General features: G+C 37.7%; 1 protein-coding gene across 2 annotated transcripts in view; it reads left to right on the forward strand.

The window, feature by feature from the left end:
- MRPS9 (mitochondrial ribosomal protein S9) overlaps positions 1-17,359 on the forward strand; it is a 62,326-nt gene that overhangs the window by 7,364 nt on the left and 37,603 nt on the right. For both annotated transcript variants that reach the window (XM_053664571.1, XM_037166405.2), the window contains exon 2: positions 5,319-5,498. In XM_053664571.1, coding sequence (XP_053520546.1) covers positions 5,319-5,498 — 180 coding nt within the window. The remainder of the gene's footprint in view (positions 1-5,318; positions 5,499-17,359) is intronic.

The following is a 17,359-nucleotide window of genomic DNA, read 5'->3' on the forward strand; positions in this document are numbered from 1 at the left end:
GGACTCCTTTGAATGTAAATATTTTTGTGTGAATTTGTTACAGAAAACAACTCAGCCGCTTTCGTGTGTATGGAGTGGAACTTTATTTTACGTGCATGGACCCAGAGGAGTCAGTCTCCAAATTCTGGGCCCCAATCAGTGGAGAACAATTGTCTATATAGGGTGAGGGGCGGTCTGCCACTCAGACCATTGCTTCTGGCGAGAAAGCAAGAAAGCGGAACTGCTGATAAGAGTTAATACGGCCCTGGATGGATTAGCTCAGTGGATTGATCACGGGCCTGAGAAGAAAAGGGTCGCCTGTTCAATTCCCAGTCAGGGCACATGCCTGGGTTGTGGGCCAGGTCCCCAGAGGGGGCAACCACACATTGATGTTTCTCTCCTACTCTTTCTCCTTCCCTTCCCCTCTCTCTGAAAATAAATAAATAAAGTATTTTTTTAAAAAGTTAATACGAATTTCTTTGTTCTTACTCCTCAGTTACTGTTACTTGCTCTCCCTGATCCTGCTGACTCAGCTGCGAGCCCCCTCCTGGGCAGGCTATTAGCCATTACATTCATCCTATTGATTCAGCGGCTAGCTCCCCTTCGGGGCAGGCCACTACAAATTCACTTCAGGAATAATTCATAACATTTAATAAGTATATTCAGTAGTCTGATACCGATGCTTTGATGGCTTCGTAACTGTAATGAATTATGAATTTCTAGAATGTCATATTCCACAGTATGTACAAATGTCTTTGGAAAGATTCTAAAGATCATAAAGATATTGTCTGGAAACCAGCAAATTAGGAACATGTTTTTTTAAACCCTTTATGAACAATAAACATTTTACAGATATATTTGAAAAGATTATTTATTTATTTATTTTTAGAGAGGGGAAGTGAGAAAAAGAGGGAGAGAAACATTAATGTGTAGTTGACTCTCACATACTCCCTCCTGGGGACCTGGCCTGCAACCCATGTGTGTGCCCTGAACGGGAATCAAACCTAGAACCCAAGTCTCATTTATGTTAAAAGTACAGAAGCTGCCACATCACGTCACCAACTCCAGAGAATATAGACAGATAAGTAATTTTAATCAAGTGAAGAAATAAGTTTTCAAGCCAATAATCAACTTTTATTTGAGATGATGCCAAAATGTTGTAGGAACAAAAGAAAAGGAGCAGTGTGTAAGAGAGATGAGGAAAAGGGAGTTGAGAAAATAAATTTACTCAACAAAATGGAATAATTTTAACTACGTTCCACTATCAGGAACACTTAAAAAAGGCTGGATGAGGGAACGTTCTGTGAAATGTGATAAGACAAGAAGATATGATTAAAAGAAACTGTTAAGGAAAGAATTTTGAAGATCGATGGTATAAAAAGCTAAAAATCCAGAGTGAGTGCAGAAATTGACTGTGGAAAAAGAAAAAAAATCATATACAGCAGGAAAAAAGGGTTAAGAAATAAGACTTTAAAAATAAATAAAACAAGAAAATTCAATCTCTTTAAAAAGAAATAAGACTTAAGAGAGGCTGATACATATATGGAGGACAGAATAATAGATAATTACTGTGATTGAAAAAAGAGAATAGGCAAGAATTCAGTGGGTATGACTTTATTGCTGAAGCTGGTAGGAGAAATACATGGAAACATTTTATCAGAGACATATGAATAATCACTGGTAAAGTAAAAGCAGATTGTGTATTTTCTAAATTGCCAGATCAAAAGATAATTTTTTTCATTTTTACTGTTTTTATTTTACAGGATATTGTTCTTCTGTTTTCCTAAAAATTATGGGAAAACCTCTTTTGATGTAAAGATAGATAATGCAGGTAAAATCTGTTATAGGGAATATGGGCAACACAGTATGCTTAAGGAAATTCTAGACAAAATGTTCTTGAAGCGATACCCCACAAATCTTTAGCTCTTCCAGGATAACTAAGTTAAAAATGATGCTAAATTTTTTTGTAATGTAAATTTAAAGTTTTAAAGAATTTTGGAATGATAACTACTTTTAGTTATCAACAAAATAATCAGATTTTTCTCTCCTATGTTGGCTTTTCTGGGTCAAAACTTTCCCAGAAAATATGTATATTTAGACAAAGACAAAACTTTAAAATATAGTGGCACAAAATTACAATATATTTTTAACTACTATAGCTACTATGTAGTTAATTAAGTTAGCTACATAGGTAGGTGACTGTTTTAGTTTTAAAACATACTGAATAAATCTTACTCATACCATCCCTTAGCTGTCTTAAATATTAATGGCACCAGACACAAAGTCTAGGATATTTCACAATCAACATAAGGCCTTGCTCTGGAGACCTAGGAACTGAAAACAGAAGCTATCTGCTCCACTCTACACTTTAGACAACCATGTTGATCTGTGATAGGGAAGCACTATAAACTTCCATTTGGAGAGGAGAGATTTAAGAGGCTCATGCCATTGTTCTAGAAAATCTGAAATTACACTGGGAACATGCCATGATGTCTCACTGTTTTTTAGGTATAAGGAATGTTCCCTTGATTAGGATCCAGTTTCCCCTGAGAGTTTCTTCCATGTCTTTTGTCTGATTGCTTTGAGAGGCAAAAGATAAATTTTTTAAAGTACAGACCATATAGCAAAAGAAAGAAAACAGGAAGGAAGCATTAAAATATATAAAGATAAATACCATTAAAAATAAGACAATATATATTAAAGCCCATTTATGTGGGATATTTCCATGTATTTATTTTTTTTAAAAACTCAGATTGGATCAAAAGAACAAAACCTAAAAATGATTCAATTATATTTAAAAATGGGCAGTGATATGCGAATGGAAGTTTAAAAGTGTTGCAATGTTATTATCCAACAGAATGGGTTCTGGATAACAAGTATTGCACATAAATGGAACACTTTATAATGCTGAAGGTATAGTCTGTTTTCAGATAGAACTCTCCTGAACTAAACAGTACATTCAGCATACCACTGAAACAGGAAATATACAGGAAACAAAAAGATAATTGACAAAGAAAATATTAAGAATAGTATATAGATAACAGATTGCTGTTTCTTTGTTATTATTCTCTTTGCTCACATCCAGATAAATAACTACTTAAAATGTTTACATTTTTTCTCTTTATTTTGTCTGCCCTTTACAACCACTGTGGATATGACGTGTGCAGTCTGTCAAACCTGTCCCTCTTTACCCCGCAGATTATCTAATGTCCTATTTCACAAAATAGTGGCCAAAAGACCTAAGTAACCTTACTCATCCACCCACTCTTCCTTACAAACTGTTTTGCTCTTTGCATAGAAGAGATGTTTCTCATTCTAACACTGAGTTTACCATTTCCCCTCTTCTTCTGGTGTCAATATCGTGTCCTCTGAGATTAACAGACTATATCTCTAGCTCAGATCTCTCCTACACCACTCTCCTGAGATGCCCGTAAGGCATCTCAAACTCATCATGCTAAAATTGAACGCATCACTTTTGTCCCTGATGTAGCTTTCTCTAGAATTCATTACTTCAGTGAATAGAGCCATGATCACTAGAGTACTCATTTTCACCTTGTCGGAGCCATAGCTCGTGATTAATGGGAGGCATAGGAGATTTACCTGTACTATGAATGGATTGTTTTAGCTATGTACAGAAATGTTTGTCATATTATTTACAAAACAAGTAGTGTAATCATTGTTTTGGCAATGGAACGTTTAGGAGAATTACCTGTACTCTATGACTGCTGCTTTTTTCTTCCCCAAGTTCATACCTTTGCCATGTTTCTTAGGGCATTTCTTTGGCATTTTCACTTTGAATATGGGAAGTAACTTTCTCCATTGTTCAAAGAAGACATGGAATCATAAAAATATATAAAGGAAAGCCTGGAAAAGGTTTCCTGGAAAACGAGATGGTAAAACTATCAACATGGTGAATTGGTACTAATGGCACTTGGCTGTGGAAAGAGGTAGCAGGAGTAAAAACAGGAGGCTCTGTCTATGCAAAGGCAGGCTGACTATGTACATAAGCCAGTTCTGGTCAGTTATCTACTCGTTGACAATTGTTGAATCACAGTACAAAGAGAAACTCCTCTGTACTTTCCTGAGGAAAAGTGAACTATAAAGTTTCATGGACTTTTAAATTGCCCTTTCTTTAGAAGAGTAGCAAGAAACTGCTTTATCACTATTTTAAAAGAGTTTGACAACATAATTTTTGCTATTAACTGGATATTTTAATATTTGTCCTGTATTTTTTTCATTTTCTATTGTAACTGTGGTGACAAATTACTATAGAGTTATTTGAGTGTCTTGATTGTCAAAGGAGTAGGGAATGCATGAGGGAGGGAAGGTGCTATGGTGGTATGTATGAGAGAGATATTTACGTTTATGAAAGGGAAGTGGATGAGTTACTAAGTCTGAATATTGCTTAAGAGTTTTAAAATTGTTGAGGCAGGGACCAGGTTAAGAACCCCAAGATTTAAAATTTTGAGAAAAGCCAGGACCAGAAAGATCTGTTCTAGTTCTCTCCACCTACTGAATGCAACTGAATGGTTATTTGGAAACATTTTTCCGGTTTTTTTCTTTTATTGCAGGTGAAATATTAGTGCCTTGGAGGGATATTCCTAGTGCCACAGCATAAAAAGGATCCACAGCAGCAAATGTGGTATCATTACTGATAACTTAAAAGGATGTGAAAGCTCTTATTTCTACATAGCATATTGAACCAAATTAATACTAAGAAATTGTCTCGATATTGAGTGAAATAGTTTCTTCATTGTGCCAGCTTAAAATAAGGACCATATAATATGTAATAAAGTTTCAAACTAAGCAACACCTTTTATTTTAAGGCATTTAAAGATAGGCTGCTTTTGTAGCCGAAACAAGGTAAGTGCCTTATAGTCTAAAGGTGCTGTTTCCAAGTACATGTCCCTTTACTCTCACTTCTGCTTGCTGGTTTCAGTCTGCAGGTGCCTGTCTCCTTTTAAGGGAGTGGCACAGTCACTCTTCATCCCGCGTGTTTCAGATGTCACAACTAGCTGAGATGGACAAGTGGATATGGAATATGGGTGTTCGTAGTAGATGAGGAAATGGCATATCTCTTACAAATATTTTTGTTTTTAATGTGTTAAAATGCTAGTAGTTTAAACTACTTTGTAAGCACAGGTTTTAAAAAGCAAGCTTTTGAGTTGGGGACCATTCTAACAGCTTTCTTAACAGGCTTTTACTTTGTTTGCAGACTTCTTCCATCTCAGTACCATAAAAAGGACAACTGTTTGAATATCCTGTTTTCTTTTAGAAACAGTTGTCTATAAGATCATTAATTGCTTAATGTAAATTTTTTCTTTTATGTTTTCTGCTAGATATTAAGGCTGAGACATACTACAGTTGTAACAACAAAGAAAAATTTGGCTGCCTTAAGACGTGAAACCTACACAGTGGATTTTATTAAAAAGCAGATTGAGGAGTTCAACCTAGGAAAGAGACATTTAGCCAACATGATGGGAGAAGATCCAGAAACTTTTACACAAGAGGATATTGATGTGAGTACAGCTCCTCTGTTGAAAAGTGATTGCTACAAAGGTGTCCAGCCTTTTGGCATCTCTGTGCCACACTAGAAGAAGAAGAGTTGTCTTGGGCCACACAGTAAATACATTGTGACACATGATCACAAATAAAACTCATAACGTTTTAAGTGAATTTACGATTTTGTGATGGGCTGCATTCACAGCCATCCTGGGCTGCATATGGCCCGTGGGCTATAGGTTGGACACCCCGATAAAGTTTTAGATATATCATAAGCACTGTTTTCCAGCTTGAGCTCTTTATCTCTTTGTAAACTTTAATGAAACTGACAAAATTTTAAAAATGCCACTATACTTTGCAAGTTGAAACTGTGGTTTCAAAGACAGATGCTACTCTGTATTTGAGGCATAATAAAGTATAATGAGTTTTAGACTTTTATTTGAAATGGATACTTTCTTTGATTTAAGGTCATAGGAGCCACTGTGAATGCTTATACACAATTTGGAAATATTTATACAGTAGTATAGACTTAAATTTGGCTTTCTTGCAGAATGATAAAACAAATGGTAATGGAAATATACTTAAGTTTATAGGAGATTCTATAAGTAAACCTAACCCCAGAGTTTTTACCAACTATATATTTACATTTTTTAAGTGAGGGCATATTCTAAGTGATTTAAGAATGTTATGGACAGGAAACCTGTCCCGGAGTGGGTCTGCATAAGACCAGCTGGTAGTTTGTGGGTTTTGGGCTTTGTGTGGGAAAGATTTCACAACACCAGCCCAGGGGACTATGAGAATATATTTCTTAAAGCTGGAGACAGTAAACAAGGAAGGACTTAGTGTACAAGAAACAACAGGCTGGGTTGCCTTAGCTCACTGGGAAGGCGGAGAAAAGAGGGCCTTGGGGACAAGTTTATGCCGGGGTTGGACTAGGGCGAGCTGCCACTGCCCATCATTTCCCTGGTTGCAATTCTCCTGGGGACCCTTGGAATTTAGGAGATGTGTGCCTGTGGCAGAATAAGAGAGGGAAGGGAGTGGTGCAGACTGTTCCCCAAAGGGCAAGTCCAAGCTGAGTCCTTTGTCTTAAGGTGTTTATTTTTTTCTTACAGGTGGGAATCTTAGTGGAGGTCTCGGGAGGGATTTAGCAGAAAATTCATCAGGTTTCCAGGTGTGCTCTTTGAGGTCATGATCTTCACTGATTGGTCGATGCTGGGTCAGGGGGGACATTAGATGTTGCAGCCAGACTATTCCTGCCATCACCCACCTCATTTTACTGCTTTTCTGGGGCTGGATCTGAATAGAACTGAGGCCTAGATGTTATATCTAGAGAAGTATCTTTCTGTATCTGGCTGTAAATTGCTTGGCCAATTTCTTCAGCCATGTGTCTCAGTTTTCCCATTCTACTCGCCAGGGAATTTTCCTACGTTCTTGTTACTCTCCTGCCTCAAGAATAGGTTAGAATACTGACTTCTAGCCAAGATGGAGGCGTAGATAGACACACTGGGCCTCCTCACACAACCAAAAGAAGGACTACAACAAATTTAAAAACAAAAAATAACCAGAACTGACAGAAAAATCTAACTGTGAGGAAGTCCCACCACCAAGGAGGTAAGAAGAAATATTTATCTAGAATGGTAGGAGGGGCAGAGATGGGCAGCTGGAGCAGAGGGGGCTCGCGGCAAGGCGGTGGCTGCTGCTTGGCCCAGCAAGGCAGCGGATTGTGGAACAGGGTCTAGAATGCAAGGCAGCTGGTGGACAGGGTGGTCCCACATTCGACTGCAGATAAACCAGGCAAAACTGGGGAGTGGGACAGACCACACAACCCAGAGTTCCAGCTCAGGGAACTAAAGCTTCAAACCACTGATTGAAAATACCTGTGGGACTTCCGCCAAGATGGAGGCATAGGTGGATGTGCCGTGCCTTCTCACACAACCAAGTTTAGAGACAACTAAATATTAGCAACAAAAAACACAGCCAGAACACGGAAAATTGAACTTTTCGGAAGTCCGTTAACAACAAATTCTTCAGCCTGACCGGTAAGGGGCAAAACCAGCGGCTGGTGAAGCGGGGTTGCACAGGAGGTCTCGGTCAGATGACCTCAGGCGCGGAATCCAGGTGCAGGGTTGGACCTAGTGAGCAACCGAGCCAGCGACCGCGGGGGAGACAGCGGGGAGCGGTGCTGCGTGTTGACTGTGGTCGCGCATTTGTGCGCGGGCGGACGGGCGAGGGAGTGGGCGGTTGGACCAGGCCGGCAGGTCCCCGCGGCAAGCGGCAGTGGAGGGCGCTGCCATTTCCCTGCTCTGACCCCACCTCCACATACAGCGTCATAACCCAGCAACTCTGAGTGGCCCAGCCCAGGTGAACCACCTGAGGTGCTGATCCTCACCCAGCTGTGAGAAACAGCAGAGGGAGTCGCCATTTCCCCGCTCTGACCACGCCACAGCGTCACAACCCAGCGAGCTGGGAGTCCAAGGCTACGCTCCTCATACTTAACGGGCACGAACAGATCAAAAATGGCGCAAGAATCTCAAAGCCCCAGAGCCCATAGATCTAAGCAATGAAGAAATAGCAAAACTCTCAGATGCACAGTTTAAAACACTGGTCATCAGGATCCTCACAGAACTGGTTGATTATACTGACAAATTAGACAAATATATGAAGGCGAAACTAATTGAAATGAATGGAATTGCACAGGAAACAAATAGCAATGAAAAGGAAACTGGGACTCAAATCAATGGAGTGGACCAGAAGAAAGCAACTAATGGCCAAACAGAAAAGAGTCAAGAAGCAAGAATTCAAAAAAGTGAGGAGAGTCTTAGGAACCTCCAGGACATCTTTAAATGCTCCAACATCCGAATTATAGGGGTACCAGAAGGGGGAAAGGCACAGCCACCAGTGGAAAACTTATTTGAACAAATAATAAAGGTGAATTTCCTCAACCTGGCAAAGGAAATAGACTTCCAGGAAATCCAGGAAGCTCAGAGAGTCCCAAAGAAGTTGGACCCAAGAAGGAACACACCAAGGCACATCATCATTACATTAGCCAAAATTAAAATGAAGGAGAGAATCCTAGAAGCAGCAAGAGCTAAGGGGACAGTCACCTACAAAGGAGTCCCCATCAGACTGTCAGCGTATTTCTCAAAAGAGACCTTACAGGCAAGAAGGGGCTGGAAAGAGGTATTCCAAGTCATGAAATTCAAAGACCTACAACCAAGATTGCTCTATCCAGCAAAACTTGCATTTAGAATGGAAGGGCAGATAAAGTGCTTCTCAGATAAGATCAAATTGAAGGAGTTCATCATCACCAAGCCCTTATTATATGAAATGTTAAAGGGACTTATCTAAGAAAAAGAAGTTAAAGAAACATGAACAGTGAAAGGACAACAAACTCACAGTTATTAACAACCACACCTAAAATGAAAGCAAACTAAAAGGACAGCTAGATCAGGAGTGGAAACATAGAAATGAAGATCTCAAGGAGGGTTAGCAACAGGGGAGTGGGAGAAGGAAAAGGGGGGAGAAGGTACAGAAAATAAGTAGCATAGACAGTAGATAGAAAATAGGTGTGGGGGCAAGAATAGTATGGGAAATGTAGAATCTAAAGAACTTGAGACACATGGTCATAAACTAAAGGGGGGGTAATGGTGGGGATGGGGGGGTAGGGTGGAGGGGAATGAAAGGGGGAATAGAACAACTGTAACAGCATAATCAATAAAAAATTTAAAAAAAAATACCTGTGGTGGTTAAGGTGCCGGGAGAAACTCCTAGCCTCATAGGAGAGTTTGTTGGAGAGACCCGCAGGGTCCTACAACATACACAAACCCATCCACATGGGAATCAGCACCAGAACGGCCCAATTTGCTGGTGGGAAGTGGGGGAAGTGATTGAAATCTGGCATAGAGTGGGGCAAGGGCCATTGTTCCGTCTCAGATCCCTGCCCCACATACAGCCTCACAACCCAGCAATGTGGGTTACCCTGCCCCCTGAATACCTAAGGCTCCACCCCTCACTACATAACAGGCACATCAAGACAAAAAATGGCCAAAATAAAAGAACAGATCAAAGCAATGAAGAGATAGCCAACCTATCAGATACACAGTTCAAAACATTGGTAATCAGGATGCTTACAGAATTGGTTGAATTCGGTCTCAAATTAGATGAAAAAAATGAAAGCTACACTAAGTGAAATGAAGGAAAATGTACAGAGAACCAATAGTAATGGGAAGGAAACTGGGACTCAAATCAATGGAGTGGACCAGAAGGGAGAAAGAAATATTCAACCAGCACAGAATGAAGAAACAAGAATCCAAAAAATTAAGAGAGGCTTAGGAACCTCCAGGACATCTTTAAACATTCTAACATCCAAATTATAGGGGTACCAGAAGGAGAAGAGGAAGAGCAACAAGTGGAAAACTTATTTAAGCAAGTAATTAAGGAGAACTTCCCCAATCCGGCAAAGGAAATAGACTTCCAGGAAATCCAGGAAGCTCAGAGAGTCCCAAAGAAGTTGGACCCAAGAAGGAACACACCAAGGCACATCATAATTACATTAGCCAAGATTAAAATGAAGGAGAGAATCCTAGAAGCAGCAAGAAATAAGGGGACAGTCACCTACAAAGGAGTGCCCATAAGACCGTCAACTGATTTCTCAAAAGAGACCTTCCAGGCAAGAAAGGGCTGGAAGGAAGTATTCCAAGTCATGAAATGCAAGGACCTACATCCAAGATTGCTCTATCCAGCAAAGCTTTCATTATAATGGAAAGGCAGATAAAGTGCTTCTCAGATAAGGTCAAGTTAGAGGAGTTCATCATCACCAAGCCCTTATCATATGAAACATTAAAGGGATTTATCTAAGGGAAAGAAGATAAAACATATGTGCAGTAAAGTGACAGCAAACTCAAAATTGTTAATCACACCTAAAACAAAAGCAAAAAAAACAAACTAAGCAAACAAGTAGAACAGGGACAGAACCACAGAAATGGAGATCACCTGGAGGGTTATCAACAGGGGAGTGGGAGGCGGGAGAGGAGGGAAAAGGTACAGAAAATAAGTAGCATAGATGGTAGATAGAAAATAGACAGGGAGGGTAAGAATAGTATGGGAAAATGTAGAAGCCAAAGAACTTATGATACATGGACATGAACTAAAGGCGGGGAATGAGGGGTGGGAGGGGAATGAAAGGGGGAAAAGGGACAACTGTAATAGCATAAGCAATAAAATATATTAAAATTATTAATTAAAAAAATAGGTTGCAATGCTATTCTTGTACCACTTTTGAATTATAATCCCAGTAAAAGTATTGGGTTGGCCGACGAGTCTGTTTAGTTTTTCATGTAAAATAAAATACACATTTTTCATTTTCACCAACAACTTTATTGATCTGGATATTTTGAGTATGTTGGCTGTCTCCCACGTGGTATAACGTTGATTGTTCTCAATATTTTGATTTGATCACTATAAACTTCAACTGGTCTACCCAGCCATGGAGCACCATCCAGCAAGAAATCTCCAGGACAAAACTTTGAAAACCACTTTTGACATGTTTGATAAGTCACAGCACCTTCTCCATACACTGCACAAATCTTTTTTTGTCTCAGTTGTGTTTTTATCTTTCCTGAAATAATAAAGCCTAATATGCTAAAAATGTTGCATACTTCCATCTTCAATATTAAAATGACCACACAAAAATTAACCAGTTTTGATAGGTTGTTTTTTAAATGCACACTGATATGGCAGCTGTCACAATACAATTTAACAAAATTGTTTCAAATGAAGTTAAAGACAACCAAGTGCTGCTAGAGCCATCTTACAAAAATAAACCAAACAAACATTTTGGCCAATCAGTATTAGTTTTTTGCTAGGCATATTAGAATAGCTAGCAAAAGAACTTAACAAATTAACAATTTTGAAGCTTTTTCTAATTTTTAAGAAAGTAACAGAGACATCCAATGGAGGTTTATAATTAACTGCAGAACAGCTTTATAGATTTAACATTTTATATGATTTTTAAATATATCATTACTTTAATCATTTTGTGTTCTAGGCATTTTACTTTATTTCCCATGTTTTTGTATACCTTTCCTAATTATTTGTAAATGGTACTTCAGTATCTCTTTAAGGCACCAAACCAGCATTTTTTTGTCTGAGCTGAAAGGATTGCCCTTGTAGGTCTAGGTGATTTGTAATTATGGACCTCATAGCTTCTGTCCTTTTTTTAAATTTTATGATAATTGGGACAGTATTAGGGATGTTAAGAAACCTGTATTTTTATAACATTAATTTTATGAAAGGTTGTGTAAGTATTGCTCCATTTTTAGAAGAGGAGACTGAAGATAGAAAGAATAAACATCATGTTTGAAGATGTAAATATGGGTAAAGAAAAAAGCTATAAAACTTTAAACTCTGAACCTAGTGTTCTTTCTTCATATGTTTTATTTCATAGATGTAAACATCTGATAATATCCAGAATGTATTACATAATTTTTAGCCATATACTCAAAATGTTGTGATTTTCAAGAAGAAGACAATAAAACGTAACTAGTATTTGCACACTCAAAAATTTTTTATATTTTAAAGAAGAATTGAAGAAAAGGACCAAAAACTAAATAAGCTCTCCTTCCCCATTTAAGTATATGTATTAATAATATGTATCCTTTAAAAAATACAGGTATAATAGGCATCTTGGTGGGGCATTTATACTATGGATGTGTTTTGCTGAGAGAAATACAATCTCTGTATCTGTGTGCCCCTAAATCTTCTCTCCTGAGACAACTTCTTTTGCTGTTTACTTTTTTAAAAATATTTTTATTGATTATGCTATTGCAGTTGTCCCCTTTTTCCCCTTCATTCCCCTCTGCCCAGCACCCCACCACCCACCTGCATCATCCCCTCTTAGTTCATGTCCATGGATTGTATATATAAGTTCTTTGGCTTCTCCATTTCCTACACTATTCTTAATCTCCTCCTGTCTATTTTCTTCCTACCATTTATGCTACTTATTCCCTGTACCTTTTCCCCCATACTCCTCACTCCCCCTCCCTGCTGATAACCTTCCATGTGATCCTCTATTTCTGTGATTCTGTTCCTGTTCTACTTGCTTGCTTAGTTTTAGTTTTTGTTTTTTTAGGATCAGTTGTTGATAGTTGTGAGTTTGCTGTCATTTCACTGTTAATATTTTTACCTCCTTTTTCTTAGATAAGTCCCTTTAACATTTCATATAATAAGGGCTTGGTGACAATGAACTCCTTGAACTTTACCTTATCGGAGAAGCACTTTATCTGTCCTTCCATTCTAAATGATAGCTTTTCTGGATAGAATAATCTTGGGTGTAGGTCCTTGCTTTTCATGACTTGTAATACTTCTTTCCAGCCCCTTTTGCCTGCACAGTTTCTTTGAGAAATCAGCTGATAGTCTGATGGGAACTCCTTTATACATAACAGTCTCCTTTTCTCTTGCTGCTTTTAAGAATCCTGTCTTATCTTTAATCTTGTGTAATGAAATTGTGATGTGCATTAGTGTGTGTTTCCTTGGCTCCAGCCTCTTTGGCATTCTGAGTTTCCTGGAAGTCTATTTCCTTTGCCAGATTAGGGAAGTTGTCTTTCATTATGTTTTCAAATAAGTTTTCAATTTGTTGCTCTTCCTCTTCTCCTTCTGGCACCCCTGTGATTCAGATGTTGGGACATATCAGGTTTTCTCTGAGGTTCCTAAGCCTCTCTTCATTTTTTGAATTTTTGCTGCTTCACTCTGTTCTGGCTGAATGTTTATTTATTCCTTCTGCTCCAAACCATTGATTGATCTGAGTCCCAGTTTCCTTCCCCTCAGTGTTGGTTCCCTGTACATTTTCCTTTTCATAGCCTTCACTTTTTTCTCTATTTGGTGACCATACTCGACCATTTCTGTGAGCATCCTGATTACCAGTGCTTTCAACTCTGGATCTGATAGGTTGGGTATCTCTTGATTGCTTAGTTGTATTTTTTTCTGGAGCTTTAATTGTTTCTTTCATTTGGGCCATTTTTTTTTTGTCTTGGCATGCCTGTTACATAGTAAAGGGCAGAGCCTTAGGTGTTCTCCAGGGCAAGGCAACCCTTATAACTATGTTGTGGCACTGTATGTGGGGGAGAGGTCCAAGAGGGAACAATGACCCTTGTTCAGCTCCCAACCAGCTTTCAGTCACTTCCTCTACTACTGACAAGCAAATTGGGCCCTTCTTGTGCTGATTCCCCAGGTGATGGGTTTGTGTACATTCGAGGACCCTATGGGTCTCTCCAACAAATTCTTCTGAGAAGCTTGGAGTTTATCCCTCTACCTCAGCCCCCACAGTTTTTTCAATCAGAAGATCTGACCCTTTATTTTTCCACGCTGGAACCCTGGGTTGCATAGTCTGTCTCACTCTCCAGTTATTCCTCCTGGTTTTATCTACGTGCAAACGTGGGACCACCCAGTCCTCCAGCTGCTGCTTTGCCTTGAGTTCTCTCCACCCCAGCTGTCCATCTCCTCCCCTCCTACCGATGTGGATGAATGTTTCTTCTTTAACTCCTTGGTTGTGGGACTTCCATGCAGTTTGATTGTCTGGCAGTTCTGGTTATTTTTTTTTATTTGTTATGGTACTTGTTTTGGTTTTGTGAGGAGGCTCAGTATGTCTACCTATGCCTCCATCTTAGCCAGAAGTCCCCTAAAGTTGTTTACTTTTTTTGTTTGTTTTGGGGGGCTGCATTATTGAAACATACCTTCACATACTATCTAAAGAGTATACTTCACTGGTTTTTAGTCTGTCCACAGAGTTTTACAGCCATTCCCTCAATCTAGTTGTAGACCATTTTCATCACTCCATAACAAAACTTTTTACCCTTTAGCAGCCACTGTGAAACTTCTCTAGTCCCCCAAGCTCTAGACAACTACCTTGTATTTTTTGTCTCTATAGATTTGCCTACTCTGGACATTTTATATAAGCAGCATCATATAAGACATGAGCTTTTGTGACTGGCTTCTTTTGCTTAGTATATTGTTTTTAAGACTTATCCATGTGTTAACCTGTGTCAGCTCATTCCTGTTTATTGGCAAGTAATTTTCCATTGTATGGATATACTACATTTCTTTTTAATCCATTCATTAATTAGTTGATGGGCATTTAGATTGTTTCTATCTGACTGTCATGAATAATGCTGCTATAAACATTTGTAAAAGTTTTTGTGTAGTCATGTTTTCACTTCTCTTGTATATGTACCTAAGAAACCATTGCTAATCCAAAGTCATGAAGATTTACTCTTACGTTTTCTTTAGAGAATTTTATAATTTTAGTTCTTTCCTAAGTTTTGATCCCTTTCCTAAGTCTTTGATTCATTTCGGGGCAGTTTTTGTATGTAGTGTGAGATAGGGTTCAAGCTTCATTCTTTTACTTGAGGATACCCAACTGTCCCACCAGCATTTGTTAAACAGAGTAGTTTCCCCATTGACTTGTTTCATCACCTGAAAATCAGTTGGCTGTAGATGTGAGGGTTTATTTCTAGACTCTCAATTACATTTCATTGACCTGTATGTTTATCCTATGTCAGTATTATACTGTCTTCATTACTATAGTTTTATAATCAGTTTTGAAATGGGGAAGTACTCCTACTTTGTTCTTCTGTTTCAAGATCATTTTGGCTATTATGTGCCCTTTGAATTTCCTTACAAATTTTAGGATGAGTTTCTCAGTTTCTGCAAAGAGCTGGCTAGCACTTTCATAGAGATCGTGTTGAATCTCTAGGTCAATTTTGGGAGTATCACCAGCCTAATTTTGTCCTCTGATCTGTGAACTTGGGATGTCTTTTTATTTATTTAGATCTTTAATTTCTTTCAATGATATTTTATAGTTTTCAGAGTTTAAGTTTGTCATTTTTTAAAGTTTATTTCTTAAAAATAATTTTCCTAATGCTTAAATTAAAAGCATTAATTTCTTTTAAAATTTTTTTGGTAGAATTGTTTCCTTTATTTAAAAATTGTTTTTCTTTTTTTACAGATTTTATTTAGGGAGAAAGAAAGATAAAGAAATGGTGATGTGAGAGCTAAATATCAGTCACTTGCCTCTTGTACACACCCTGACCGGGGACTGAACCCGCAACCCAGGCATGCAAAAGATCACTGGTTCCATTCCCAGTCAGGACATTCGCCTGGTCTTGGGGTTCAGTTCCTGATTGGGGCTCTATGAGAGACAACTGATTGATGTTTCTCTCTCACATTAATACTTCTCTTCCTCTCTTTCTCCTTCCTGTCCTCTCTCTCTAAAAATAAAATAATGAATAAAGCTTTTAAACATTGTTCATTGAAACATTACTATTAATAGTTAAACTTTTAATAGGATCTTGAGCTAACACAAATGTAGGATGTCAATTAAGATTCACAAGAATCAGATTTTATTCTGTTGTCAAACTTAATACTTGAAAACAGTGATTTCAAACTGATTTACCATGGAACAGAATTTTTAAAGCATGTGATACCTATTAGTCATAGGTACTGACCTCTTTTCCCTTAGATTGTCAAATTTAAAAAATGACAACAGCTAACAACAATAACCATCAGGTGTGAATTAGTCAAAGTTATACTTTTTTTTTGTCTGATTGGCAAAAATATAATGTTTGATGTGCCACGGAATTTTAGTAATTAGTTTGTGTTCTGTGAGATGAAAAGGTTGAAAATCACTGCTTTAAAGGATACAAATTATTTGTTTATTTTTTTACATTAATCGACTTGGGTGTTAAACTAACTTTGTGTTTCTAGAACAAACCCCACTTTGTCAGTGTGGATAATCATTTTCTATGTGTTTCTGGAGTAGACTTGCTAGCATTTGGCTAAGGATTTTTGCTTCTAATTAATTGTCATCTGCAATTTTCTTATAATGTCTTTGTCACCTCAGGATAATACTGGCCTCATACAATAAGTTGGGAAATGTTCTCTCCTCTTTATTTTTGAAAGAATTGGTGTTAATTATTCTTCAAATGTTTTATTGATTCATCAGTGAAGCCATCTGGGTCTGGCATGTTGCAAGGAGAATATTTATTTTTATTACCATTTGCTTTTAAAAATGGACATTCCCTCTCTCCTGTGACCTGTGCGTTCCTGAGTTCTCAGTAAGAAGATCCCACTATCCAGCTGAGTTTACCCTTACAGCATCTTTAAGGATTTCTTTACAGCCTTCTGGGATGTACCAGTACATGCTGCATATTCAGCTCACAGAGAGAAATAGAATCAGTCAGCAGTTTTGTAATTCCATCTAAAGGGATAAGTATTTTCACAACATAAGTATTAAAAATGAGCTATGTTGTTTGGAATGGTTAGTTCATTGCTTGGATTTTTAATCAAAGTATTAGTTTGGGATGTTAAAGTGTATTTTTACGAGAATTTAATTTCTACAGAATAGGCATGACCTATAACAATGTGGTTACCTATATAGTTAAAAGTCTAGACTTACTGTATAATTTTTACATAAGTAAATAAGGTGCCATTGGGTTTAGATTAAACTATTTATATTTTATATATTAGAAACTGTCCATTTATACTGCTTATTAACCAATTGCTAGAATAATAATAGCCAAAACCATCTTGGAATGTATTTAAGTAAAGATTTATAAGATTTAAAATACTTATTTTCATATATTAAAATACCTTTAAAGTTTTTAAGGTGTTTACAACAGACACACATTGGTGTCTCCATCTAGAGTATCCTTTTTATATTATTTAGAGAAGTCTTAGAGGCTCTTATCATTCAATCAGAAATACTATGTTTAGTTTTGGTTTTTAAAATATAGAATTGTTTTCTAGACAAGATATGTATAAATTGATATCAGTAAGTAAATGTAAGAAGTGACAGCTTTTCTGTACTTTCTTTTTAAGGAGTTTA

Source organism: Artibeus jamaicensis, unplaced genomic scaffold (genome assembly GCF_021234435.1).
Source record: "Artibeus jamaicensis isolate MK-2021 breed Jamaican fruit bat unplaced genomic scaffold, CSHL_Jam_final contig_384, whole genome shotgun sequence".
In the NCBI taxonomy this organism is placed as follows: domain Eukaryota; kingdom Metazoa; phylum Chordata; class Mammalia; order Chiroptera; family Phyllostomidae; genus Artibeus; species Artibeus jamaicensis.